The 27024-nt window shown below is 38.2% G+C and overlaps 2 protein-coding genes across 7 annotated transcripts in view; one reads left to right on the top strand and one right to left on the bottom strand.

Moving 5' to 3' along the window:
* The window catches only part of aktip (akt interacting protein), a 33945-nt gene extending 9938 nt beyond the window's left edge, over positions 1-24007 (top strand). For 2 of the 3 annotated variants that reach the window (XM_063066881.1, XM_063066880.1), the window contains exons 2-10: positions 6105-6214; positions 7399-7607; positions 7950-8014; positions 8119-8219; positions 13291-13379; positions 14094-14192; positions 16557-16664; positions 17805-17865; positions 18777-24007. In XM_063066881.1, the coding sequence (XP_062922951.1) occupies positions 6173-6214; positions 7399-7607; positions 7950-8014; positions 8119-8219; positions 13291-13379; positions 14094-14192; positions 16557-16664; positions 17805-17865; positions 18777-18884 (882 nt within the window). In that variant the 5' untranslated portion in view covers positions 6105-6172 and the 3' untranslated portion in view covers positions 18885-24007. Of the gene's footprint in view, positions 1-1184; positions 1310-6104; positions 6215-7398; positions 7608-7949; positions 8015-8118; positions 8220-13290; positions 13380-14093; positions 14193-16556; positions 16665-17804; positions 17866-18776 lie in introns of all 3 variants that reach the window. The other variant, XM_063066879.1, reaches the window with a different exon arrangement.
* rbl2 (retinoblastoma-like 2 (p130)) overlaps positions 24008-27024 on the bottom strand; it is a 133945-nt gene continuing 130928 nt past the window's right edge. For all 4 annotated transcript variants that reach the window (XM_063066876.1, XM_063066875.1, XM_063066877.1 and 1 more), the window contains one exon: positions 24008-25539. In XM_063066876.1, coding sequence (XP_062922946.1) covers positions 25372-25539 — 168 coding nt within the window. In that variant the 3' untranslated portion in view covers positions 24008-25371. The remainder of the gene's footprint in view (positions 25540-27024) is intronic.

The raw sequence follows: 27024 nt of genomic DNA on the forward strand, positions 1-27024 counted from the left end.
AAAGCTATTACTAAGAAGCATCTGGGAGAGTTTACAATGACCAGTGAACCTACCCAGTATGTCTTTGGACTGTGGGACGAAACCTGAGAACCCTGGGGGAAACCCACGCATTCCATAGGGAGGATGTACAGACCTCTTACAGATGACGCCCGAATCGCACTCCGATGCCCCGAGCTGTAATAGTGTCACGCTGTCCTCTACGTTACCATGGTGCTCAGTAAATAACATTAAACAATCTTGAATTCAAGGCAGTGATGTGCTTTAATTTCTCAATCTGACATCTACTGCTTTTTGTTAAAACTAGCACTACAGGTACTGCAAGAATAAAATGCTGATTAGGAGTATTTGCAAAGAATATAATTGATTTGGCTTCAGATTTGGACTGTAGATGCAGGAATATGCAAGAGGCCAAAGTAAGCTTCTGGAAAAACCCAGTTGGCAGGTCAGGATCTGTAAAGGGAAATGTGCAGTAGACATTGGTTTTGACCTGAAACAACATTTTTTTTTTTTTTTTTTTGCAGATGTAGGATATGTCTGGCTTTAAATGAACTTTTATAAATGAAAGTGTTGCCTAAGAAGAGTGATAACAAAATGACAAAAGGAAAAGTAATGGCAGAAGTAATTGCATAACAAAACTTTGATGCCACAAGGCTCAATTCTATGGTAATAAGACATGTATGGACACACTAATGGGTCTAAAGGAAGTATAAATTGTTAAAGCACAATGGCAGAGTTGGAAGAATGGATTGAAAAATCTTGCAAAACTAAGTGGAATACTGTGGATACCAGGAATTTGGATCATAACATTGGCACTCGATTGATACGCCTTCGGCACTCCTGGTAGCTTTTGTACAGCCAGTGGAATCATTTTACAGTAGTGGGAGTGGGTCAAAGAATTATTCTTCCCTGCCCTCTTTCTGAACAAATACAATTGTTATAGTAAATTGGGAGTCTGGAATAATAACAGAAAATATCCACATGAATGTGTTTAGCATTTACTATGTATTAACTTTTATGAATTGCAAGGAAAATAGATTAAAACTATAAAAGCCAATTTCAAAGGATTGTGAATTACTAAGGAAAAAAAACTTCATGAAGTCTTTCTCTTGAATCTTAAATGGAAGAGAAATCTGATGTTAATTTAGTTATCAGCTTCTGTTTCTAAGTTCGAGTTTTCTATTTAGGCTGCCAGATGATTATGGTGCTGGCTGCCTGATTTAGCAGTGCTGTCACCAGCTGCCAGAAAACGTCAAAACATTTGCTTCCTAAGTAACTTTTGGCGCAGCGTTGCATAAGGCCCGAGCTTCCTGTAAGTAGCCTTTTTTCTAGCACTGCACTGTAACTCCCGGCAGGATGTATTTTCATGATTCTTTTTAAAAAAGAACATTTCTTCCACAGTGTCTCTTTAATACCATAGCATTGTCTGATGAAGTCTCGTTGACCTGAAATGTCTACCTTTTTACTTCCCACGTGTGCTGCTTGACTGGCCATTTTTTTTTCCCAAGCATTTCTGTTTTTGGTTTGTGTTCCATCATCTGCAATTTTCTTTTGTCGTCCATGCTCTTTGTTGTTCATTGTTTTTATCAACAGTTTGTCTTATCACGTACAAGTACAAATGGTGTTACTAAGTTTCAGTGCAATGGCTTGCGTGCCAGTGACACAGCCTTTTTCTTATCTGCATTTGTATGCATATATTTTGCACATACTTTTTTACCATTTCAAACTTTTCTCCTCAGAGGTTCTGATTTAGAGTTAATAATTTTAACTCTGCTGGAAACCCTCTGCTGGTTTGTCTTGGTAGCTATTTGTTTTCACAAGTCTATTTTGGCTCGGGTCCAGTGGTAAAGTTTTACCTGATCCAGAAAGCTGAGACGTCAAATTCAATACTAAACTTGATCCAAGCTGGTGTTTCATTTCTGGCCTGAGAAAGTCAAAGGTACTCTTTATTTTAGGATGAAAGTCTTGTTAGCTATTTTTTGGTTGGAAAGAAACTTTTCATTCATGGAGCCTAGAAGAAAAAGGAAGAACCTTTTTTAAAGTTTGAGGAGCAAGTCTGGGAGTAATGCTAAGCAACATTTCAGCACAAAGTGTAGTGGAAATTGGAACCGGTTTCTTCAAAAAAAAAATTAGGCTAAATCAACTGAATTTGTAAGCATTGAGCTTGGTAATCATTGGACAAATCATAATTAGTATATGATAATAAGACATATATTCCCTGTCATCTAATTGTCCAGTAAGAGGGTTCTACTATCTCCTTCTTCCATAGGGGGCAAGTTGACAAATTGGATTGGTAAAAGGAGGCTGAGGAAGATGGTAAAAGTTTGTTTCTGAGTGATTCGGAAATTTGTAGCCAGTGATACACCACTGAGATTAGTGATTGCATACATCCAAGTGATTAGTACGTTTTCGGATGACTCGCTAACTGGTAATATTGAAAGTAAGGAGAATACTCCCAGGCTGCAGATGCTATTGATGGTTTGCTGAGATGCACTTAACAATGGCTGATGGGGTTTAATCCTAATAAGTGTCAGGAGATGCACTTTGTGAGGACAGATTAGAGTATGACACACAATGAATGTTGAGGCCCTAATGAGTATTAAGAAACAGTGACCTTAATATACAAAAGATCCTTGAAGGTGGTAGCAGAGCTGGGTAGGATGGTGAAGGAGGCATAAGGGATACTTCCCTTGATTAGTCAGAGTACAGACTGTGTGGGGAGAGGTTAGTGTACAAGTTTATTAGTGAGATCTTAATTAGAATGCAGTGTGTACTCTGGTCACCACACTATAGCAAGGAATGAATTGCATTGTACAGGGTGCAGAGGAGAATCATCAGGATGTTGCTTAGGATGTAAGCAGAGCCTGGGTAAGCTGGGTTGGATTTCCTTAGAATGAAAGGTTGAAGACAGCATGGAATAGAGGCATATAAAACTGAAAGGCATAGATAAGGGTAGATGTTAGGATTTTTTGTAATCCCCCATAGTAGCAGTGTCTAAAATTAGTGAACAGATACAAGATTTGCAGGAGATGTAAGGATTTTTAGTGCATAGAGGAGGCTAGTAGTCTCACAACATTTGAGATCTATTTGGATCAGCATTTAAAATGCAAAAACGCACAAAGTTTGGGGTGAAATATGGTGGATGGGATTAGAGTAGATGGCTACTTGATGGTTGGCATAAGCTGAATGGCCTATTTCTGTGTTATACCACTGGAAAAAAGGGCGCTTTGACCCAATGAGTCTATGTGTATTCACAATGAAATCCCATGCCCCACTAATCTCGTGATTTCTATCAACAATCTCCAGAGCCTCCCACCTTTCTACACACTAGGGCCAACTTACAACAGTCAATCTATCAACACGAGTTTTGGGATACGGATAAAAAAAAAACTGAGTATCTGGAGGCAACCCACGTGGTCGCAAGGGGAATGTGTAAATTCCCCAGACACAGCTTCAGAGGTCAGAATTGAACCTGCATCACCAGAGCTCTACTCTGCCTCTTCTGTGTTCTTCAGGGTTAGTATGAAGATCCCATCCACAATTGTTTACAAAATGTGAATTAACTCAAATTATCTCCATAGGTTTCTGGTGATTATTACATTTTGTCACTTGCTATATGGAGTTTGTGCATTATTATAGTTACTTCATTATCAAGTGCTTTAGGAAATCAAGGTTGTGAATGATGCAAGACCAATAGTTTAGCATGTATCAAGCTTTTCAAACATAGAACCAGACATGACCGTGATACTTGCAGCATCATTGCCCAAAATGCCAAGGGAGCTCGATAATTATAAGGGAGAATGTCCACTATTTTGTTTTTCTGGGCTCTTAGTTGCTAAGTCTGGTTAATCACCATAGCTACTGATTTTAAATTAACATTTCCATGCAAATATTGATCCAACACTGCCATGTTTTTTTTGAATTGAACTCTTCAGGGAAGGGATGGAAGTTAAGTTTGTGCATCTGTCTTACAGAAATAGGCCTTCAGGTGACTAAGGTATCTACCTGAGTTTAAACAATTTTCCTGTATTTGGTTATATTCCTCAACCCTTTCCTGTAATTGTACCAGCTTCTACCATTTCCTGTGGCAGCTCCTTCCATTTACCCACCTCCCTCTGCATGGAAAACTTGCCCCTTGGGTCGCCTTTAAACCTTTCTGCTCACCCCTTAAAATGATGTCCTCTAGTTTTAGACTTCCCCACCCTGGGGGAAAAAGGCTTTCTTATCTTTGCTGCTCATCATTTTATAAATCTCTGCAAGCTCATTCCTCAACCTCCTTTGCTCCAGGGAAAAATGTCCTTATCCAGCCCTCGTGAAATCATACAGCACAGAAACAGGCCCTTCAGCTCATCCCATGTTTACCGACTACGTTGCTCAGTGAGCTATTTGCATTTGGCCCTTAGCTTGCTAAACTCCTCCCCAGGTGCTTATCTAGACGGCTTTTAAATATTGCCAATGTTCCCATCCCTGCCATTATTTCTGGCAGCTCTTTACCAATGCACACCACCCTTTGTGTAAGGAAGTTACCTCTGATGTTCCTTTTACCTGTCACTTCTGATTTTAAGCCTGTGCCCTCTGGTTTTTAGCATGCCTTCCAGTGAAAAAAGACTGTTTTTCACCCTGTCCGTGTCCTCATGGTCTTGAATACCTCTATCAGGTCGCCCTTCAGCCTCTTATGTTCCAGTCAATGAAGTCCTAGACCATGCAACCTCTCCTTGGAACTCAGGTCCCCAAGTTCAGGCAATATCCTGCAAAGCTCTATCCTCCTGCTCTATTTCTGTTGTATAATAAAGCAACCAAACCTCTGTGATATTCCAAGTGCGACCTTACCAACACAAGACCTGGGAGCAAAATTGGGCCATTTCGCCCGTTGACTCTACTCTGCCGTTCAGCCCTGGCTGATTTATTATCTCTCTCAACCCCATTCTCCTACCTCTTCCCCATAACCTTTAACACTATTACTAATCAAGAACCTATCAACCTCTACTTTAAGTATATCAATAACTTGGCCTCTACAGCCATCTGTGGCAATCAATTCCATAGATTAACCACCCTCTGGCTAAAGAAATTCCTTCTCATCCTTGCTGTAAAGAGATGTCCTTCTATGTTTGTACCCCTGGTCCTAGGCTATCCCACTATTGGAACTACCCTCTATATGGGCACACTATCTCGTGTAACTGCAAAATACTTCCCAGCTCCTATACTCAGTGCCCTGAATGCAGTGCCAGCATGCCAAATGCTTTCTTCACCACCTGTCCACCTGTAATATCTCTTTCAGTGAACTATGCGCTGCAGTTCTAGGTACCCTCTAGACACAGGCCTCCCCAGACTGAGAAGCAAACCTCTACCATTGTCCCTGCTTCCTCGCACCTGAGCGACTTATGAATCCAGTGCACTCGCTGTACCTAGATGTTTGATCTAACCTTCCTGACTAGTGTGCCATGAGGTATCTTGTCAAAAGGCCTTGCTTCAGTGCTTGTAAACAACATCCACTGCCCTATTCTCATGTGTCATCTTGGTTAACTCCTCAAAGAACTTCAAGAGATTTGTCAGACATAACTTCCCCCACACAAAGGCATACTAACTGTCACAAATCAGACCCCATCTCTCCACATGTTAGTAGATCATGTCCTTCAGAATGCTCTGCACTTTTAAGGCCTCCAATACCTCCTCCCATGCTAATTTGTCCAAAGCACCACCACCAATTTCCTCCATTTCTTTAGCTTCCATCACTTACTCCACAGTAAATACTGAAGCAAAATATTCACTAAAAGCCCCCCCTTTTCTTTGGTTGCACACAATGCTTTAAGGGGACCTATTCTCTCCTTGGGCATCCTTTTACTCTTAATAAACTGGTAAAATCTCTTGGGATTTTGCCTCCCTTTGCCTGCTAGATCCTCCTTGTATCTTTTTTTTTCCCTTTTAATTTCTCTGTCAAGTGCACTCTATACTTTTTATAGTCATCATGTGATTCACAACTGCTTTTGCACAGATTACATGTCCCTCTTGTCAGCCAGAGATTTGTAATACTCTCCTCAATCTCATTATCGTATCCTGAACATTTGATGTAGATATTAATTTTTTTTTCCTAAAACAATCTATTCCAGAATATAAAGTTGACTAGAAAGGCTTAAGCAAGTATACATTTGGCTTGGTCGTGAAGTTGGTGCAAGTAATGAACCCTTTCTGGATCATGTCTACAAGTTCTACTCGTAAGGTAATGGAAAATTGTTTATCACAGCCAAGTATTTATTCTCTCAAGTTTAAGACCTACATTCTCTTTGAAAGCGATCAAGGAAAGTGTTTTTGATATTTCAACTGTTACAGATTTTAAATGACTAGGCTATTTCCACTTTAATTAAATACTATGCATGAAAATAGTTGCAATATTTTTCCAAAATGCTGACAGTGAACAATTTGATGTTTTGGAACTGTATGATAACTGGACTACACTATATCACATAGGCTATTCAGTGACCCAGTCTGATCCTATCTTCCAGTTTCTCATTGGTGGCCTTGTAAGGTATTACTCTTCAAGTGCACATCCAAGTGTTTTTTAAATATGAGGATAGCTGTGTTACCAGCTTTCTTTGAGCCATAAGTTTCATTTGTGAAAGTATTTTCTTCCTTCCCCTCTAATCCTTCAGCAGGTGACCTTAAATATATATATCTCCTATATTTGATTTGGCTTCACTGCTCTCATCCACAGCTAGCATATCTTTCTTGCAATGTGATAGCCCACTATTGTACATGATATCTGAGTTATGGCATAGTAAACTTTGTATGTCGTTCTAGCATTTCCTCTAGCTCTTATTAAACAAAATAAAGGTCATCCTGCTGGCCCATTTAACCACCTGATCTATCTGTCCAGTTATCTTTTTATGGATGTGTGTACATAACTTCAAGCTTCATTTCTTCTGCATTATCTTGGCATTTGTTGTATATTTCCTTGAAATTTCACCTTTTTTTCCCCCCCACCTCATTTATTTGGATTAAATTTTGTTTTCCACCACTTTTATAATCTCTTTGAAGCTCAGCTTTCCTCTTCACTGTCAACCAGACAGCCAGTTTTAGTAGCTTTGGGAAACCTCCTTGTGCTTCCTACATTTAAGTCAAGTACTTCACAAGGCAGAGCATGATCTGGGAACTGAGCCTTGTATGACATCAGCGGTAACTACCATAGATCATAAAAATGCCAATCAATGATAACTCCTTTACAACCTGCCACTCGGCCAGTCTTGGATCCAATTTGTCACTCCACTTTTGCATCCTGTAACCCTTTAACCCTTGACTTTCTTGGCCAACAAAACTGTCTGAAACCCACAATGTTATTTTAAACAGTTGAGGATATTGTAGATCATAATGAAATTTAAAATAACTTAATGACTTTGTCTTGTACAGAAATCTGACAGTGAAGAAAGGAGTGTATCCGGTGAACAGAAGACTAGTCCTCCACGGTCTTCAGCATCTAAAAAACAGTTGCCCTCGATACCAAAAAATGCTGTTCCTGTAACTAAACCTATTTCTCCTATCACATCTACGCAGTCAACAAATGGAACACATGCTTCATATGGTCCATTTTACCTAGAATATTCTCTCCTTGCTGAATTGTGAGTGGTGTATTTTATTTTTCATGTATTCCTCTTGGTACAATATCACGTTGATTTTAAAGAATTTGCTAACATGCTGTCACCCCATGAAACTTGCAGAAATAAGTATTAAAGTACAGCTGAGAACTGCTTAATGAATTTTGCATTAACGTAGTATAGTTCTCAGCTCCATATTCATACAATTCTTGATGCTTTCCCCTTTGAAAAGGATGAATTGGAAAAGGCACATCTAGTTCATATGCCATAGCTGGAAAAGTTTTGGTGCATTTGGATGGTGATTTGAACTTGCTGATCTGGTGAAATTTTGAACTTTATAATTTTGATATTCCTATCATTTTACAGTACCTTAGTTGTAAAGCAGAAGTTGCCTGGTATCTATATACAACCTTCATATGGATCTGCATTAAGTAAGTATTGTCATTAAAAGTTTAAACTGGTTTTAGATAAATTATTTCTAAATTTTCTCCCTACTCTTATTTAAATCAAAAATGTTTTTTATTCCTTCTCGCAGTGTGGTTTGGAGTAATTTTCATCAGGCATGGGTTGTACCAGGATGGTGTGTTTAAATTTACTATTTACATCCCTGATAATTATCCAGATGGAGAGTGTCCTGTAAGTAATGTTCATATAATTCCCTTTACAATGTGTATGATTTACACTTTCTCATGTTGTACCACACTGATATCACTTAAGGTAAAACAGTTTTGATTTGAATAAAATAACATTTTGCATTATCTATTATTCTGTCAGTCTGCCAAATGAGAAATGAAGTAATGAACTCTCTGAGGGTAAATGTGACATTCTTTAAAAAATAAATAAATAAATAAATAAATAAATAGAAATGCAGATGAATAGTCAAAGAAAATTAATCTCTTCCTGTTAGTGTGTTAGACTAGGTGTAGTTTTTTTTTTTTTGTGACATTTTTGGTGGCATGTATCCTTAACCTGAGGTCTAAAAGACTATAAGATACAGGGGCAGAGTTCGGTCATCCAGCCCATCGAGTCTGTTCTGCCATTCCATCATGGCTGGTCCATTTTCCCTCTCAACCTTGTTCTCCTGTCTTTTCCTTGTAACTGTTCACACCCTGACTAATGAAGAACATATCGACCACCACCTTAAATACACCCAGTGACTTGGTCTCCACAGCTGCCTGTGGCGAATCTGTGAAATTCATTGCCACCCTCTGACTAAAGAAATTCCTCATCTCCATTCTAAATGGATGTCCTTCTATTCTGAGGCTTTGCCCTCTGGTCTTAGGACTCCCCCACAATAAGAAACATCCTCTCCACATCCACCCTATATAGGCTTTTCAGCATTAAATAGATTTCAATGTGATATCCCCTCATTCTTCTAAACTCCAAGTACAGGCCCAGAGCCACCAAACGCTCCTGATACAATAACCCTTTCATTCCTGTGAACCTCCTCTGAACTCTCTCCAATGTCAGTACCTCTTTTCTTAGGTAAGTGGCCCAAAGCTGCTAACAATACTCCGTGAGGCCTGCCCAATGCTTCAGCATTACATCCTTGCTTTTATATTCTAGTCTTCTCGAAATGAATGCTAACATTGCATTTGCCTTGATCACCACTGACTCAAACTGCAAATGAATTTTTAGAGAGTCCTGCATGTAAACTCCAAAATCGCTTTATTCCTTTGCCTTTTTTTAAAAAAATTGTCTGTTTAGAAAATAGTCTATGCTTTTACCAAAGTGCATGACCATACACTTCTGACACTATATTCCATCTGCCACTTCTTTGCCCATTCTCCTAAACTAACTTCTTCTGCAGCCTCTTTGCTTCCTCAACACTATCTACTCCTCCATATATCTTTGTATTGTCTGCAAACTTGGTCACAAAGCCATCAATTCTGTCATCCAAATCATTGACACATAATGTAAAAAGAAATGGTCCCAACACAGACCTTGCGGAAGACCACTAGTCACTGGCAGCCAAACAGAAAATGCTCCTTTTATTCCCACTCTTTGCCTCCTGCCAATCAGCCAATGCTCTATCCATGCTACCATCTTTCTAAACTACCATGGACTCTTATCTTGTTAAACGGTTTCACCTGCGACACTTCGCCAAAGGTTTTCTGAAAATCCAAGTATACAACATCAACCGATTCTCCTTTGTCTATCCTGCCTGTTTTTTTTTTCTCAAAAAATTCCAGCAGATACGTCAGGGAAGATTTTTCCCTTCAGGAAACCATGCTGACTTCAGCCTATTTTATTACATGCCTCCAAATATCCCCAAACCATCTCCTTAACCATCAACTCTAGCATTTTCCCTACCAGAGGTGAGGCTGGCTGGCCTATAATTTCCTTTCTTCTGCCTCCCTCCCTTCTTGAAGAATAGTGACATTTGCAATTTTCCCGTCCTCTGGAACCATGCCAGAATCTAGTGATTATTGAAAGATCATTATTTAATGCCTTCACAATCTGTTCAGCCACTTCTCTCAGAACTCTGGGTTATAGACCATCTGGTCTAGGTGAATTATCTACTTTTTAGAGCTTTCAGTTTCCTACCACGTCCATACAAATAGCAACTTCACTCACTTCCGCACCCTGGTACTTTTGAACTTCTGGCATACTGCTAGTATCTTCTACAGTGAAAATGGATACAAAATACTTATTCAGTTCATCCACTATTTCCTTGTCCCTCATTTCTATCTCCCCAGCGACATTTTCCAGCAGTCCGATATCTACTCTCGCTTCCCTTTTACTCTTTATATATCTGAAAAATCTTTTGTTATCCTCTTTGATATTATTGGTTAGCCTGCCTTCATATTTCATCTTTTCACTCCTTATGACTTTTTAGGTGTCTTCTGTTGTTTTTTTAAAGCTTCCCAATCCTTTAACGTCCTACAAATTTTTGCTGTAGTGTACGCCTTCTCTTTTGCTTTTATGTTGTCTTTCACTTCCCTTGTCAGCCACAGTTCTGTCATTCTGCCTTCAGAATGCTACTATTTTTTTTGAGATGTACCTATCATGCTTCTTTTGAATTGTTCCTACAATCTCCAGCCATTGCTGTCCTGCTAGTATCTCCTTCTAATCAACTTTGGCTGGCTCCTCTCTCATGTCTCTATAATTCCCTGTATTCCATTGTAATATAGATACATCTGACTTTAACTTTTCCCTCTCAAATTGCAAGGCGAATTCTATCATATTATGATCACCCTCTCCTAAGGGTTCCTTCACCTTAAACTCCCTAATCAAATCTGATTCATTGTACAGCATCAATCCAGAATAGCCTGTGGGCTCAACCTCAAGCTGATCAAAAAAAAAACCATACATGAGCATTCCACAAATTCTCTTGGGATCCAGCACCAACCTGATTTTCCCAATCTAACTGCATATTGAAATACCCCATGACCATCGTAACATTGCCATTTTGACATGCCTTTTCTATCTCTCGTTATAATTTGTACCCCACATCTTGACTGTTCAGAGACCTGTATATAACTCCCATCAGGGTCTTTTTACCCTTGCGGTTTCTAAATTGTAACCTTAAGGATTCTACATCTTCCGATTTTATGTCACCTTTTTCCTCAGAATTTGATTTCATTCTTTACCAACTGAGCCATGCTACCCCCTCTGCCTACCTCTGTTCTTTTGATTATAATGTATATTCTTGGATGTTAAGCTCCCAACTATAATCTATCAGCCACAACTCAGTGATGCCCACAACATCATACCTGCCAATCTCTTAACTGCGCTACAAGATCTCTACCTTATTCCATATGCTGAGCATTCAAATATAACACCTTCAGTCCTCTATTTGTTATCCTTTTTGCTTTTTGTCTCCAAGTTACATGGCAACTCAACCCACTGACTGGAATTTTGTCTTGTCATCTGCCTGTCCTTCCTGATAGTCTCACTACACACTCTATCTGCTTGTATGCCAACTTCCATCATCCTTTCAGATTACTCCAGATATTCTTGCTATGTTGCTTTTGGAATGTTAAACATAGAAAAACTTGTAAATTTGCTTTTGGCTCTATTTTTACAGCCAGAATCTAAATGGCATAGGAGTCAGAGTAAAGTTGAAAATGAGATACTTTCAAATTGCTTTAAGAAAATAAAATTGAGGAATTTGATAGCCAGAGACTGGTTTCCAGGTTGTAAATAAGGGGCATAATTTAAGGTGATTGAAGGATAGTGGGATGCCAGAAGTAAGTTTGTTTGTTTTGTTTAGACAGGGATTAGTGGGTGTGGAACAACCTGCTAGGGGTGGTGATAAAAGCAGATACATTAGGGACATGTAAGAAATTCTTAGATAGGCACATAGATGATAGAAAAATGGAGGGAAGTGTTTGATCTTGGCGTGGGCTAAAAGGTCAGTGCAATATCATGGCCTAAGAGGCCTGTAATATTCTATAAGGTGGATTAAGTTAGGCCCCAGATGCTGCCTGAACTGCTAAGAATCTACAGCATTTTGTTTTTGATAAATACTTCACAATGTATTTCAATGTTAGCTATGCATTTTGGTTTTTAAAAATGTAGATCTCAAAATGCAATTGTCTGTAGATTGCTGGGCCAAATACATTTATTTGTTTACGTGCAATAACCTGCTTGGTAACATGGAGTGTGGTTGATTCCCGAGGCAGTAGACAACTGAACAGGTGTTATTATTGTCATTACAAATTATAATGTAGATATGGATACTTTATTGATCCCAAAGAAAATTAGTGTCACAGTAGCATTACAAGTGCACAGATACAAATATTAGAAGAGAAGTAGAAAGGATAAAGAAAAATGTGTTGCCACAAACACTCTAACAGGAGGGGTTCATCACTTACCCAGCTATAGGTTGACTCATTATAGAGCATAATGGTTGAGGGTAAGAATAGCCAAGATGGCATGCAGGGGGTGAGAAACATTATCCAGAATTACCTTTGTTCTACCACAGAATCCAGTGTGTCCAGTTTGACTCCTGTAACAGAGCCAACTTTTCTAATCAGTTTATTGAGCCTGTTGGCATCACCCGTGTTGATGCCATTGCCCCAACACACCACTGCATAGAAGATTGTACTTGTGACAACAGACTGGTAGAACATATGAGGGAGAGGCCTGCATACTCTAAAGGACCTCAGTCTCCTCAGGAAGTAGAGGCAACTCTGGCCCTTCTTGTACATAGTCTCCACTCAAATCTGTCATCCAGATACTTGCAGGCTTCATCTTCCTATATCCATCACCATCTCCTTTGTCTTACTGATATTGAACTGCAGATGATTCAGCTGGCACCATTTGACTAAGTCCTCCACCAGGGCCCTGTATTCGTCCTCCTGTCCTCTTTATACACCCGGCTATTGCTAAGTCATCAGAGAATTTTTGCAGATGATAGTGTTGTAGCTAAAGTCCAGGGTAAGCAGGAAGGGAGCCAGTACAGTTCCCTGTGGGGCCCCAGTGCTGCTTATGGCCATGCCTGACACACAGCTGTGAAGCTGCACAAACTGTGACATAGAAACTGAAAATTAATGCATTTGGCTCATCTTTTTTATAGATAATCAAAAACACCTTTTAATGCCAATACTGGTACAGAAACATCCTGAATTAAAATAATTCAAGGCCCAGCTTTAGATGTTTTGCCTATGCTGTGCTAACAATGAGAACCAAATGCTGTGAACTGTTGAACATCTTCAAAAGAATATATTTAGATATTTCTTTGTGCTCTGCATTATTTTAGCGTTTGATGTTTGATATACCAGTCTTCCACCCACTAGTGGATCCATCGACAGGAGAATTGGATGTAAAAAGAGCATTCACAAAATGGAGGTTAGTACACTTAATTGTTTCACATTATTCAGCGTGTGACACACTTTAGTCTCCTAATGGGATGCTGCTTCTGTGGCATCAGATATATAAATGAGGTCTGTGTGATATAAATTTTATAAATAAGCTGCAACAAGCAGTCAGAGAAGTCAGTCAGGCTTGGGAATTATTAAACCGCAAACAAGGAAATAAAGCACTGATTTTTAACATTACAGATGCTTATTTTGCCATTAATTCTACTTTGGTATTCTGTTCTTTTTTTTAAAAAAAAGACTGGCCACACCTTGTACAACAAAACTTTTTATTGAGAATACAATGAGAGGATTGTGCAAAAAGCTGAAATTGTTATCAAGTGACTATTTCTGTTTCAATTGCATGCGCAAAGAATGTAACCAGGGTGGAGCAATGGTGATAACTATTTCAACTATGCCGATGCTGGAAGTTGCTCTTGAAAGTGTAACAGCCTTGCATAGTTTTTAAACAATTCTAGCCCTTGGCCTTGCCTGTTCCTCATCCCTGCAACTAGTGCAAATTAAGGTACACAATTGTTGCAGTTGCTTCAGTAAGGTGTGAAAATACCTTAAGAGAATTTGGGTGAAGAAATATGCCATTTACTAATTTATTGCCTGAAGGTTATGGGGAAAAGTAGCAAATGTTAAATGAGGCAAAATATGTTGAATCTTTCCTGATGGTTGTATGTGTATGTATTTCCTACAGGCGAAATTATAACCACATCTGGCAGGTGTTGATGTTTGCCCGTCGAGTGTTCTACAAGATTGATATCTTTAATCCCTCGAATCCTGAAGCTGCAGTACTGTGAGTTCAAAACTTTATGGCCTAACCAAATTTAAGTTGCTGTAAACCCACAACTCTAAGAGTGATTTTGTACCTGATATTTATGGACAAAATTATAGTGGGTTGAATTTTAAAGAATGGGCTAATGATCTCTGTTCTGGAAATGACTGCAAAGTGGCACTCTCAACTGACCCTTCCAGCTATCAGCCATGCTTAACTGTATAAATGTATTTGAAAATTCTTGCTAATTTCATGGTGTCACAATAGTAATCATTACATTTGCAAAATTTAAGTTATTATTGTAGTGTTGATAAATGTTTGCTTACAGCAACCTTCCAAACTTGTAGCCAATTAATAACTGAATATTTGAAATTTCAGGAGATAATGTTGGAAAAAATGAGTAGGTTGTTGAAGTTTTTTTAAAAATAAAAATGTAATTTGAACGGTACAGGTTTCCCCCGCCATCCGAAGTTAGAGCGTTCCTATGAAACAGTTCGTAAGCCGGAATGTTGTAAAACGAAGAAGCAAATACCATTTGTATGGGGAAAAATTTGTGAGCGTTCACAGACCCAAAAATAACCCACCAAATCATGCCAAATAACAGATAAAACCTAAAATAACAGTAACATATAGTAAAAGCAGGAATGATATGATAAATACAAGGCCTATATAAATTAGAAATACTTCTCTACAACGATTGCCTGCACTGTTCTCTGTAGTGAAAATCTCACACAAGCGCTGTTGGCAAAAACACGGTGCAAGCGCTCTCCGGGAACCTTTAAGCTATGAAGCTGCCAGATCATACCAAACAACACCTAAAAATACACAGCCGATGTAAAGTAGAATTAATGTATGTACAGTGTAGTATCACTTACGGGAATCAGGAAGACATCAAGTATACTGATGATGGTGTGTTAGGCTGAGTCGTCGGAGGTTGGGGTGGTGCAGTGGCCCCCACCCTCCAGGCAGCGAACCGCTACCGATTCGCGAAGAATGCAGGGGTACAGCGGCAGCTGGGAAGCGCACAGCACATCTTTAAGAAAAAAGCCGAAATAAACAAGCTAATTAATTAGGTGCCGTCCGGCATGTAATTAATTAGCATGTTTATTTCGGCTTTTTTCTTAAAGACGTGCTGGATGCCTCCCGGCTACCGCTGCATTCTCCGCGAATCGGTGTCTGTCCGCGGCCCGGGTGTTGGGGCCACTGGGGTGGTGGGACACGGGGGTGTCATCTCATCATTGATCAGGACAGGCAGGTCATCTTGTATGTTTGTATGTCTGCCTGCCTCGATGTCGAAGGTCGAGGTTCGTCGTCTGCTGTGGCTGTGGCTGATGTGGAAGGCCTCGCGCATTTTTCTATCATACAGTTCTTTGTAAGGACTCAAACCATCTTGCAAATATGCCCTAAACCGACGTACCCTTTCAAAATTAAAGTTGTACTTTATCATTGCAGCGAAAATCTCGCGGTTGCTTCACGTTCAGTTCCTGGATGACTTCACTTTCGGTCCGTTCGCTACTGCATTCGGTTTTGATTGTTATCCTTTCCTCTTCCAATTGTATCAGCTCTTCATCTACCAGTTCTTGGTCATGGGATGCCAAAACTTCTTCAACATCACCTTCGTTAACTCCCACAAGCCAAACTCACTTTGTCTTTACTTCGTTCACCACGATCGAAACGCTTAATTATGTCTAGTTTTACGCTAAGTGTAACATCCTTACGAGCTCTTTTAGGCTTTTCCGATACCTTAGAACTCATCTTGCTAACAGCTGCTCACAGGTATGTGTTTAAGCAATGCCGGTGAGAATGTCGTTCCAAATCTGGGGGAGAGCGGCCGCTCAGGGTGTGCGCTTCTTTTTTGGCGCGCTGCTTTTTCTGCACGCTGCCTTTTTTCGTAACAGTGAAAACACCTGTTAGCAAAAGCAGGTGACTAATGTAGGTCTTTTGTAACAGCAAGGTTTCGTAAAGTGAACGTTCAAAAAGCGGGGGACACCTGTACTTAGAATATTGATGCACTTTCCTTCCAATATGAAGTAGCCTTAAAACTTTATGGATATTTGTCTGACCCTACACTATTAGGTGGGTGGCTAAAATGCTACTAGTTATGTAAATGTGTTTGCACTGTTGTTTAGCATTGACGAACCACAGCAACTTTGTGCACATCTTGAGATCTGTGAATCTGAGGTTATTACATGGATAAAAATCTTTTAATTAAAAACCTTGCAGAATATGAAAGGTGGTTACAGATAAAGATGTGAATGAAAGGCTCAAAAGCAAGCCCCACAGTTTGAAGCCCGGTCCCTCGTCATGTCTGCATCTTTCAATTGTTCTCGGGCTTAATTAGAAACCATTGCACTGATCAATTTGAAAATGTACCTTCCTTTCCAGATACGAAAAGGACATACATTTATTCAAAAGCAAAGTAGTTGATAGTGTGAAACTATGCAACAGTCATCTCTTTGATCAACCCAAAATGGATGACCCCTATGCAATTAGGTGAGTTTGATTAAATTTTAAGCTTTGGGACTAATTCTAATACCTTCCCATTAAACCAAAATTTATTTGTATCCAACGTGCATTTGAAGTGTGTGCTTAGTAGTTATGATTATTGACTTGTTCCTGTCATGTGAAGATAATTTGATTTTGATCTACAAATGGCAAGTTTACATGTGATTGTGTTTTTATTATAAAACCAGGTTTGTGGGAATTTTCCATCATGAACAATAAGTTATAACTAAATTAAAGTGTCATTAACTCTTAATCTGTCCTTTGCATGAATAAATTATTTGTACTGCCAATAATGTTTTTGAAATCAACACTATATATAAGTGGTTTTGGGAGTAATTGTGGCCTACTTGATGGACTAACATTGAACATCTGGCCTATTCTAGATACATAAAATAAGGTTTTTGATGTTCCCTGCTGCCTGAGGCACACATAATATGAATGTTTGTGGAATAATTTTTATGACACAATTTATTGTAATATGTTTGAATTGTATTGTAATTAAAATTATAAACTTTGAATTAAGTTGATAAATAACTACTTGAACATTCTCTTTACTTTAAATTTGCTTGATAATGTTATCTTATGTAATACCAAAGTATTTTTGTGATGGGCTTTCCTCGACATTGACTGTGTGGTTATGTGCAGAGTAGATTGCTTGATAACGTTTAGAACTTTATTCCTGGTAATTTTTTTGTTCGGCTAAAATTTTAAGTGTACATCATAATGAGGAAATGAACTATCCTATGTGCCAAGAATAAAAATCTCTGCCATTCTGTTCAACTTTGCAGTAGTTTTGCAATTCTAATTGTTGCTTAAGGATAGTGAAGATAGAATTTGCTTTGAATCCCAGATTAAGCAGGGACATGGAAACCAGCAGTTCCACTTGTGATTGAAGTGATCATTAATTCCTTTGGCTATTAAGCCTCCATATGAACTGAACAGTTTCAAATTTAAGGCTGAGAACTCAAATGGTCACTTGAAAAAGCTCTTTGAAGGCTGTCAGTACTTGTAGAATTTCATGCCACCAAGGAGGTGTTGACTTTAAAAGAGATAAAAATTTGGATCATCATATGCAAAGTGAGAATTACATTTTTTTTCTTTAAAAATATATACCTGTTTCTTCCAAAGCTTTTCACCCTGGAATCCAGCAGTACATGAAGAAGCCAGAGAGAAGATGTTGACCCAAAAGGTACATTTCCTACATATATTGAAAACTGTTTTGTTACTAGCTAACATGTCAGCCAGCCCACCCATTTCTCCTTCATAACCATCCTGTGCAGTCCTTGTCCTCGATCATGATCTCAATTTCATGACACATGACTGCTTCGTATTGATGTTGGCTGATTGCTGGAAGACAGGTGCTCATGCATTTAAATTAGAGCTTGTGCAAAGGTGTTTCGGTTACAAGCAGTAACTTTTTGGCCGCATTGTACAATTGTGAATTGCCACTTAGATCTGATGTGTAACTAGCAGTTCCTCTTGCTGTTTTCAGTAGCAGTGCTGAAAAAATACTTTTCTGCTTTTTTTTGTCCTGACTTTTATTTTCATGCATCTTTCCTACCTATCGCTGTCACAATTAAGTTTAAGTATCATCTTGGACTTTGGTTCCTTTACTGTTCTACTTTACCCAACTTGTATCCAGGTTCAAACTTGTGCTGCCTAGTCCCCAAGGTGTTAAAGTCCCTCCTTTGGCTTCTAGTATAATCATTTTTAAGATGCCGTTTTAAACTTGCCTTTTGTGGGTTGGACTTTTGGTCACTTGTCCCAACCATCTCCCTGTATGGCTTGGAGTCTTATTCTGCTTAGTTATCATGCTGTAGAATGTTAAACATTCACTTACCATTTTAGAGGAGTCCTTGTTCACCTGAGTTTCTCTTTCTATTCCACTGTTTATGGGAAAGCTATTTGTCCCGCCCCCACTTTTAAACTAAACTTCTAACTTCCCTCTTCCACTATTTTAAGCCAGTTTAGTTTAATTTACTAACCAATCTTGTGCAATGCTTTGAGGGTCTGGTTATTTCCACCTTATTTGATATTCTGTACAGTATTAAATTTGGCATTGTGAGATGCATGGTTATGGTTTTGTTTTCTCTTGCCTAGAGAAAACCTGAAGATCAGAACAAAAGCGTGCATGTGTCTGGTCTTTCCTGGGTAAAACCTGGTTCGACACAACCTTTCAGCAAGGATGAAAACACCGCACAAACCTAGTACATCTTATCAACGGCACAAGAGGCACTTTCTGTCTGAGGCATAATGGACCAGGTCAACTGAGATATAATATTTTTTTTCCCCGTGTTGGTTCAGATGTTGGACTTTGTTTTAGCGGCAACGGTTTAAAAACAAAATGCGGGCGATGGTGTTCCTTGCGCATAAATTATAAAGATTTTAAACTTTTGTTTAAATTCCACTTTTAACAAAGTTTGTTAAAACTTGCATTTTGGAGACCTCTACTACCTAGGTAATCTTGGCAATACAACTATTAATTATGTTGGGGTGGTTAACTGAATTGCGTGGTTCTTTCATAAAGATGTCACCATTTTTGTAATACTGCCATTATTATGTAGAAATGTTTTTCATGTTTCGGGACTGGCCACTAGAGTTTTAAGATTTTGAGTTTAGACATTCAGTAATCATCCAGATCAACTATATTTTACATAGCGTATGACTATTTGCAGTTTTCATAAAATCACGGTTGAGTTTTCTAATGTAAATATTAGCATATATATTTTGTAAATAGCATTTTTGACCCTATAGTTAGCACTTTGAGATGAAATGGTGCTGAAAGTGACATCAGTTCATTGGACGTGTATTTGAGTAGGTTAATCTGTTAAAGAAACAGTGCATTCAGTGGGGCCCCAAGCTTTGTAATTTTGGTGATCTTTATATAGTGTGTCTGAACCAGTTCAAAGAAGAATATTTCCTAGACATTCATGTTATAATTATCTTGTGCAATCAAGCAGCACATTGTGTAATAAAAGTGCTGTTTACTTGTGGTGGGGTCTATTAAAAGGTGAAATAGCTGCAGACCAACAAACTGATGTCATTATGGCTTAACTTTAAAATAAAAACAAACTAAAACTGCTGATTACTTTTTAATGTGTGTGTGTGTATGTATGTACATGGGCACACGAGTAACTACTTTTGGTATATGCTGTCTCTTTCCATTTGAAGACTGTTGGCTTTGATTGCCACTAGTGATAGTATTAGTTATTTTTGATAAAATGCCTACTTGCATTACAGTATGTGTATTTACCACCAGATGGCACTGTGTTGCAAATTCGTTAGCTTTGGCTTCGGCACTTACACACTCAGCTGTTAACCTTGTATGTTAATCTCTTTTGAGCTTTTTGTTTGTGGGTTTTTCTTTCTCTAACCTGCTCTGCTTCTCTCTGATCACATTTTTCTATCTTCCTGCATTGAACAGTAATTAGCTTGTGTCCTACAGTGATTCTACCATCGCCATCTCTAGTCTTGTAACTTGTGTTTTTTTTGTGCTATGTCACTTCCACCAATTTAAAAAGTAGATTATTTCCAGTCCTTCAATTTCCCCCTCCCACCCCCACTGAATATCCTTTTAATTCAAACAAATATGAAGGGTTTGAAAAAGAATTAGCCAAAATCACATTCATGATTCTGCTTTTCCTCCCTAGCGTTTTACTTCTCTGTTGTGTTTTTGTCTGATATTATCTGCTGTCATCCATCCAGGAATTTGATCTGAACTCCATGTGCAATGTGATAGGAGTTTAGCCACTATTTGAGCTAATGGATACCTTCACACAAAATAAAACTATAAGTTTGTAATTAAACTACTATATAAAATGGCAGTGGTTTTGAAAATCTAAGTGATGCCCTACACCCTGTGTTTTTGATACCTGAATTAATGTAAGTATTTGTCCAAGAAATACTAAATGTGGATAATGAGTTTGAGTTTCTAAAAAAAACACAATATAGATTTTATAATGGCATTTACTATAACTCAAGTTACATGTACAAACTGGTCTTCAAGAGCAATATGAGCATTGGCTGCTTTCAGTATGCTGTAGAATCTTGAATTAACAAGGTCTTAAGATTATAAGAAATAGACAGGAGTCAACTATTTGGTCCTTATGTGCCTGCTTCCACTATTCGTTGTTGTTACCAATCTTTTATAATGGCATGATTCTCTTACTAATCCCATATCCCTGGATTCCATTAATATTTAGTAATTAGTCAGTGCCTTGAATGCCGAAGATGCAAGCAGCAGGATGTTTGCTGTTTTGCGCACCCCACCCCCTCCCCAACTCCACAAGCACGTTCTATAAGCATTGGAAAGAAAAATGTTCACTAGCCACTTGCATCTAAAAACCACATCTATCCTAATGTCCTGAATGATCTCTAAATTGATGAAAAAGAAGTGCAGCTTATTTATTGCAACTTTTGAAGATCCTCCAAACACCAGCAGGATTTTTATTTCCCTAACCAGTGTTTACAATGGGGAATCAAATTTCTTTTCTATGGAATCCAAAGTCTTGTATTTTCAGTTAAACTAAATAAGCTCTAGCATAATCAGAAATGAGTATTGTGAATGCTTTTAAAAGTTTGACTGCAATATAACAGAAAATGGCAGAGGTTCAGATGGCTCACTGTCTGAAAGAGCAGGGATGGCTTAAATCAATCAGCAATGAAGAACCAAATAAAACTGCACTTAAGGTTTGGTTTTTAAACACTGGATTTCTTTTGCCTCAAAGATCACTCAACTTCATAGAAATGTTACTTTTAAATATAGTAATAGTCATGAGTTTTCATTCAGTTATAAAATTATATTTGCTTATTCCTAAATCAATTTCCTGAATTATAAATTATGGGCAGTAACCAAAACAGACTCTCATGCCAACATTCAAGTTGAGACATGGATTTAAAAAAAAATGTTGGTGCAGGTGTCTTCTAAAAGACTAATTTCCATCAACTTTTACGGAAATAGAAAAACAAATTCTAGTAACCTGTTCTAAGATGTGTGATGTGACTGCTTGATCATAAACCATTTTCTAAATTAGTAACAGAAATTATTTTATAAAAGGATGTAGACACATACAAATGTTAAATCATCAGATTTCACAACTTTTACAGAGAAACAACACAAAACATTTTCTTTAACGAATCAGTTATAATTTAAATACTTCTGCAGATTAATAAGCTTTAAAACAAGTTGTTTTTTGACACACTTGCGGGGTCCCTGTTTAAAATAAGAATTGTAGTAATTCCCATTGTTATCTGGACTGAACTCACTTACTGCAAACTACAATACAATAAACACCATAACCACTTAACTAAAATGATATCCTAAATCAATTATCCCTTAATCTTTTAAAAATTTTATGTAAAGTTGTTTTTAATTGAGAAATTGTGTTCAAGGACTGGTATTAAAATGTAAACCCATCTAGCCAAAATTTTACTATAGGCTTTTTGCATTGCTTTAAAAACCACCTTTGGGTATTGGCTATTTGAGGCTTTCTTTTTGTCTTTGAGTGCACGTTGATGTTTTCAACTGATCTGAGCAACATGGTGAATCTGCAGTGTCAATGGTGCCCAATAAAATCTGGATGCTTTAATCCCAACCTATATTTTCTGCACTCATGATACAGCAATAAAGATTGTATATTTTCCTATTTAGTATCTCCTTTCACCAATTGAAGAATATGACTAATACAGATTGCTTTCTTGCACGCCAAAATATTTACATCTGGTTGAGATTTGTATTACCAAGGCATGGTGAATGAAGCTGACAGGAATACATAAGAACTGAATTAAGTTCTTGTGAATCTGATTTCTTTGAACCATTAAAGAATTGATGACAGCCCTTTCTCTTCTACTAAAACTCTATTTTATGCTAAGTAAAGAATAAGGTAGAATACATACTACTCAAACACTGAGGACAAAATAGCTGCAAAGTATCATGGAAAACTGACACTTCTACTGAATGTTAAGGCAGGTGATTGGAAGTAATAGCATACTCTTCCTAATCAAGAGAAAGTCTGCAGATGCTGGAAATCCAAGCAACACAAAGTGTTGAAGGAACTCAGCAGGCCAGGCAGCATCTATGGAAAACTATGCAGTCGACATTTTGAGTCAAGTCCATTCATCAGGACTTGAAGGATCTTGGCCCAAAACATTGACTGTACTCTTTTCCATAGATGCTACCTGGCCTGCAGAGTTCTCCCAGCATTTTGTGTGTGTTACCATACACTTCCTGCTCAGTCTACTGATTTGTTCCAGGTAAGAGACTCTGAAATCTATCTACCAAGGACATTTAAGATGTTTGTTAAAAGTTTAAATAACTCCTCTTATTTTTTGTAAGTAAATTTAATTATAACAAATTTAATGTCATGTCAATGTCCAAAAGTTTGTATATGGGGTTTACTAAAGTTAGCAACCATATTACCATATTAATCTGTCCTATTGGATGCATACTGTGCTTCATAGTAATTGCTTGTTAATTTGAAAGAACAGTAGAATTAATTGTAAAGTATAAATGGGAATTGAATGGCTGACATCAGATTGTAACAGCTATTGACTGAAGTAACACACAAAATGCTGGAGGAATCCAACCGGTTAGGCAGCATCTGTGGAAGTGAATAAACTGTTGACTTTTCAGTCTGAGATCCTTTGAGTATCTGCTGTGGTCTTTTTGTGCTCTGACTGGTGTGAGATCACGTTTTGTTTTTCTTTAGTTACAGAACAATTCAACTGCATTGACTAAGTTAGAAAATAACTTGTGGCAATAGATGTGTGATTTATGAGGCATTTCAGATCAGATGAGCAAAACATTTGCAGTAGATTAGGGTCTGTTATAAGCAGTCTATTAAGTGAGCAAAGGGGTGATTAAAAAGATTTGGTTCTGAATCTGATTGCATATTCCACAAGCTAATAGCAGATGCTGACAGAATTTATGTACGCATACTTACAGCGTTCATTACTACTGAGTGGTAACCAATCCAAACAAGTAGCAATGCACGTTTCTCTAAAGGTGGGGTAAGTGTTGCACAAATGCTCCTTTGTCAGTTTGTTTAATTCTCAGGATCAATTTGGTGATCCAGAAGCAAAGTGTAGGGTCTGGATATATCAATTGATTCTTTGAATTGTGTTTTGAAAAATCTCGATATCCTTGAGCTATGGGATGCTGTTTAAATTCCTGACCTATAGCCCTCATGACTGATCAGCCCTCTGGAGAGTGCAGGTAATATTGAAAAAGAACCACTGAGGATTTGGAGAAGAGATTGCAGCTGCTGGAATCTGGAACAACACAAAGCACTGGAGGAACTTAACCCGACATACTGACTGCTCATTCTCCCTCTACAGATGCTGCCTGACTTGTTAAGATCCTTCCTATGCACTGGCAGTCAAAAGGTTGACTGTTTACATCCTTCTGCAGATGTTGCCTGACTTGCCAAGTACTTCCAGCTCCAATTGTGCTCCAATTTGTGTTGCTGGGGAGTTGTTTTATTAAGTGCATTATCTGTGTCATTGTACATTCATTTAAATAAATAATTTTATCTCCGCACAGCCTAAGACTTGAATGATGAATGTTCAGTACACCACTTGAGGACAAACACTGCATGACAACAACATGCTAAATTTGTTTCCTAACTTGAAATCCCATTACATTTGATTTGGATATTCAACAGCCTTAAGTTAAAACTTTTACTCTTTCCAAATGTTGCCTGACCTGCATTTTTTATTTGTCTGTCTGGACTTTCAGCATCTACAATATTTGTTTTTGCAATAGATTAACTTGTTAATCGATAGAAAGTGAAAGGTCTAGGTGACATCAAGTATGATAACCTGAAAATAAAATGGGTCATCTTCCATAAAATCAATATTCTTTTAAATAGAAGCTTTTGTTTTAACATTTTCTCTCCTAAACTACTGTCTCTAGTCTACCATTTCAAACTCATATTTAATTTTTGATGGTTCCGTAGTTATTATTTGCATGCTATTCATGACCTTCCAAGCTCACTGAATCCACACAGCCAGTTTTGGGCACCAAAATCCACTGTAGATAAACTGGGCACTTTGAAAGTAATCCTTGGACATGGAATGCTAACTGTGGAGGAGGGAAAACTTGTCCATGGGAATTTAAACGCTATTGTCCAATCCGAACAGTTGCACAGCACAATTGTATATCAGTAATAGGATCATATCCTAAATTTTGCTTTTGAAAATAACCTGTCCTTTCTAAAACGTATTTAAAATTTTAACATTTTAACCTAAGTTTACATACAAATGTAGTAATAGTATAATTGAATTTGATATGAAAAACTTGTTATAAGTCTGTTTTAATACTTATTTTGGAAAAGCTTAAATAATAAAATGCTATTTAAAATACTTTGCTTCACAAATCTCTTATCCTAAGATGCCCCTCTTTAACAATCCAATCTTTTAAAGGTAAACTGCTTTACAAAGCAAGAAACTGTGGATATCTGTTAAAGCGCTTGACCCTTTGTGTCCATTTTGCACTTTCCTACAGCATGTATTCACTGACTATATGGCTTAGCAAAAGCTTTAAGCATAGCTGTAATTTTCCTCTGGTCTGCTTTCCAGTTTCTTGGACTCAAAGGCAGGGGGACAAGTCATGAAGTTGATATAATTAGTTGGTATTTGTGCCAAAGCCCATTACTGTTTCTCAACAAATTACCAAAGTAATGAGGCACAAATAGAATCAGTGTGAGCCTCTGTCATTGGCCACATCTTGCAAACGTCTATATAGTGCAGTATGGTTCTGACAAACCCGCTTAGCTGGCACTTCATTGCCATCATCCAATGTCAAGCCACGTTTCTTGGTTGGAGTTTCACCAGTCTTGATCATGTTGTTGATATCTCTCAGTCTCTGCAGGTGGTAAAAAAGGAATCATCTTAGTTGCAAGAAAAAAAATTGGCTTGTTTCCAAAGTCCACATTCAGAATTTGATCATAGGTCTGGTATCAAATAAGGCGGAGAAAACGATGGCTCATGTTTGATTGTTTAAATGGCTTATTTTGACAAGTCTATTGGAACAAAACTGGCTTGGTTAGGAGGCAGAGTAGTAATGAAGGTTTTTATTTAAAGATTGATGGCCTGTAACTAGTGGTGTGTGTGGTCCTCGGTTTGTCATATGAGGATGCTGGTGATGATAATTAGTAAATTTGTAGATGACACCAAAATTGATGGTGTAATAGATACTGAAGATTAAGGTTACAAAGAATATTGATCAATTGAGAAAGTGGACAAAGGAAGATGAAATTTAAAATCAGATGTGCAAAGTGATAGATTTTGGTAAATTACCCCTTACCCTGTTTGCCAGAGATATCTCATGGCCTTTTTCTGCCCTCTTAATGTCCTCAATCCTTGAAGGACTCACTTAATCCCAGCCACTGTACCTGACATAGACACAAAAAATCTGCAAATTCTGGAAATCGAATGCAACTCACAAAAAGCTGAAGGAACTCAGCAGGTCAGGCTGCATCCATAGAAATGAACAAACGGTCAATGTTTTGGACCAAGACCCTTCTTCAAGATTGGAAAGGAAGGGGGAAGATGCCAGAATAAAAGATAAGTGGAGGGGAAGAAGGATAGCTAGAAGATGGGTGAAGCCAGGTGTATGGGAAAGATAATGGGCTAGAGGTGAAGGAATCTGTTGAGAGGAGAGTGGACCATAGGAGGAAAGGAAGAGGGGCACCAGTGAGAACAGGTAAGAGGCCAGGGTGAACAAAAGAAAGGGCGGGGGGGGGGATTTTTTTTTAAGTCAATAAGGAGAAGTTGATGATAAGACGGCAGTGAAGACAAGTTCCCAGGAAGAATATCTGGCTGTGGTAACAAGTCTGGGTGAGTACATAGTTGAGGCAGAGGGAGAGCAGTAAGAGAGGGTCTCACTGAACTGTCAAACATAAGATGAAGATTTCTTCAGGGTAGGCATACCTTGAAGAGGCTTCACAGTACAGCAGCGAATCATAAACACAATAGATTCTTTAGATGCTGGAAATCTAAGGCAACATACACAACATACTGGAGGTCTCAGCAAGTTACTTAATGGAAGAAACCAAAGAACCTGGAGGAAGGTCACAGTGCGAGTGAAATGACAGCACAGATATCATCTAAACATAAAAGTGTGCTTGTGCACATCAGTATGGTACAAGGATTGTAGAAAGAATAGAGTTGCCAAAGCAACTCCTGTTACTCCATCAGACTGAGACAAGAGTTGGAACTTTTCTGCAGCTCTTCCATAATCTCTACGGTCATGTTCAAAATCCCTTGTTTTCTCCACCTGTCCCTGAGATACCCTTAATCATGGTGCAGTAAGACAGCCAGAAGATTCCAGAATTAAATGTAGAATCTA

Source organism: Mobula hypostoma, chromosome 14 (genome assembly GCF_963921235.1).
Source record: "Mobula hypostoma chromosome 14, sMobHyp1.1, whole genome shotgun sequence".
Classification (NCBI taxonomy): domain Eukaryota; kingdom Metazoa; phylum Chordata; class Chondrichthyes; order Myliobatiformes; family Myliobatidae; genus Mobula; species Mobula hypostoma.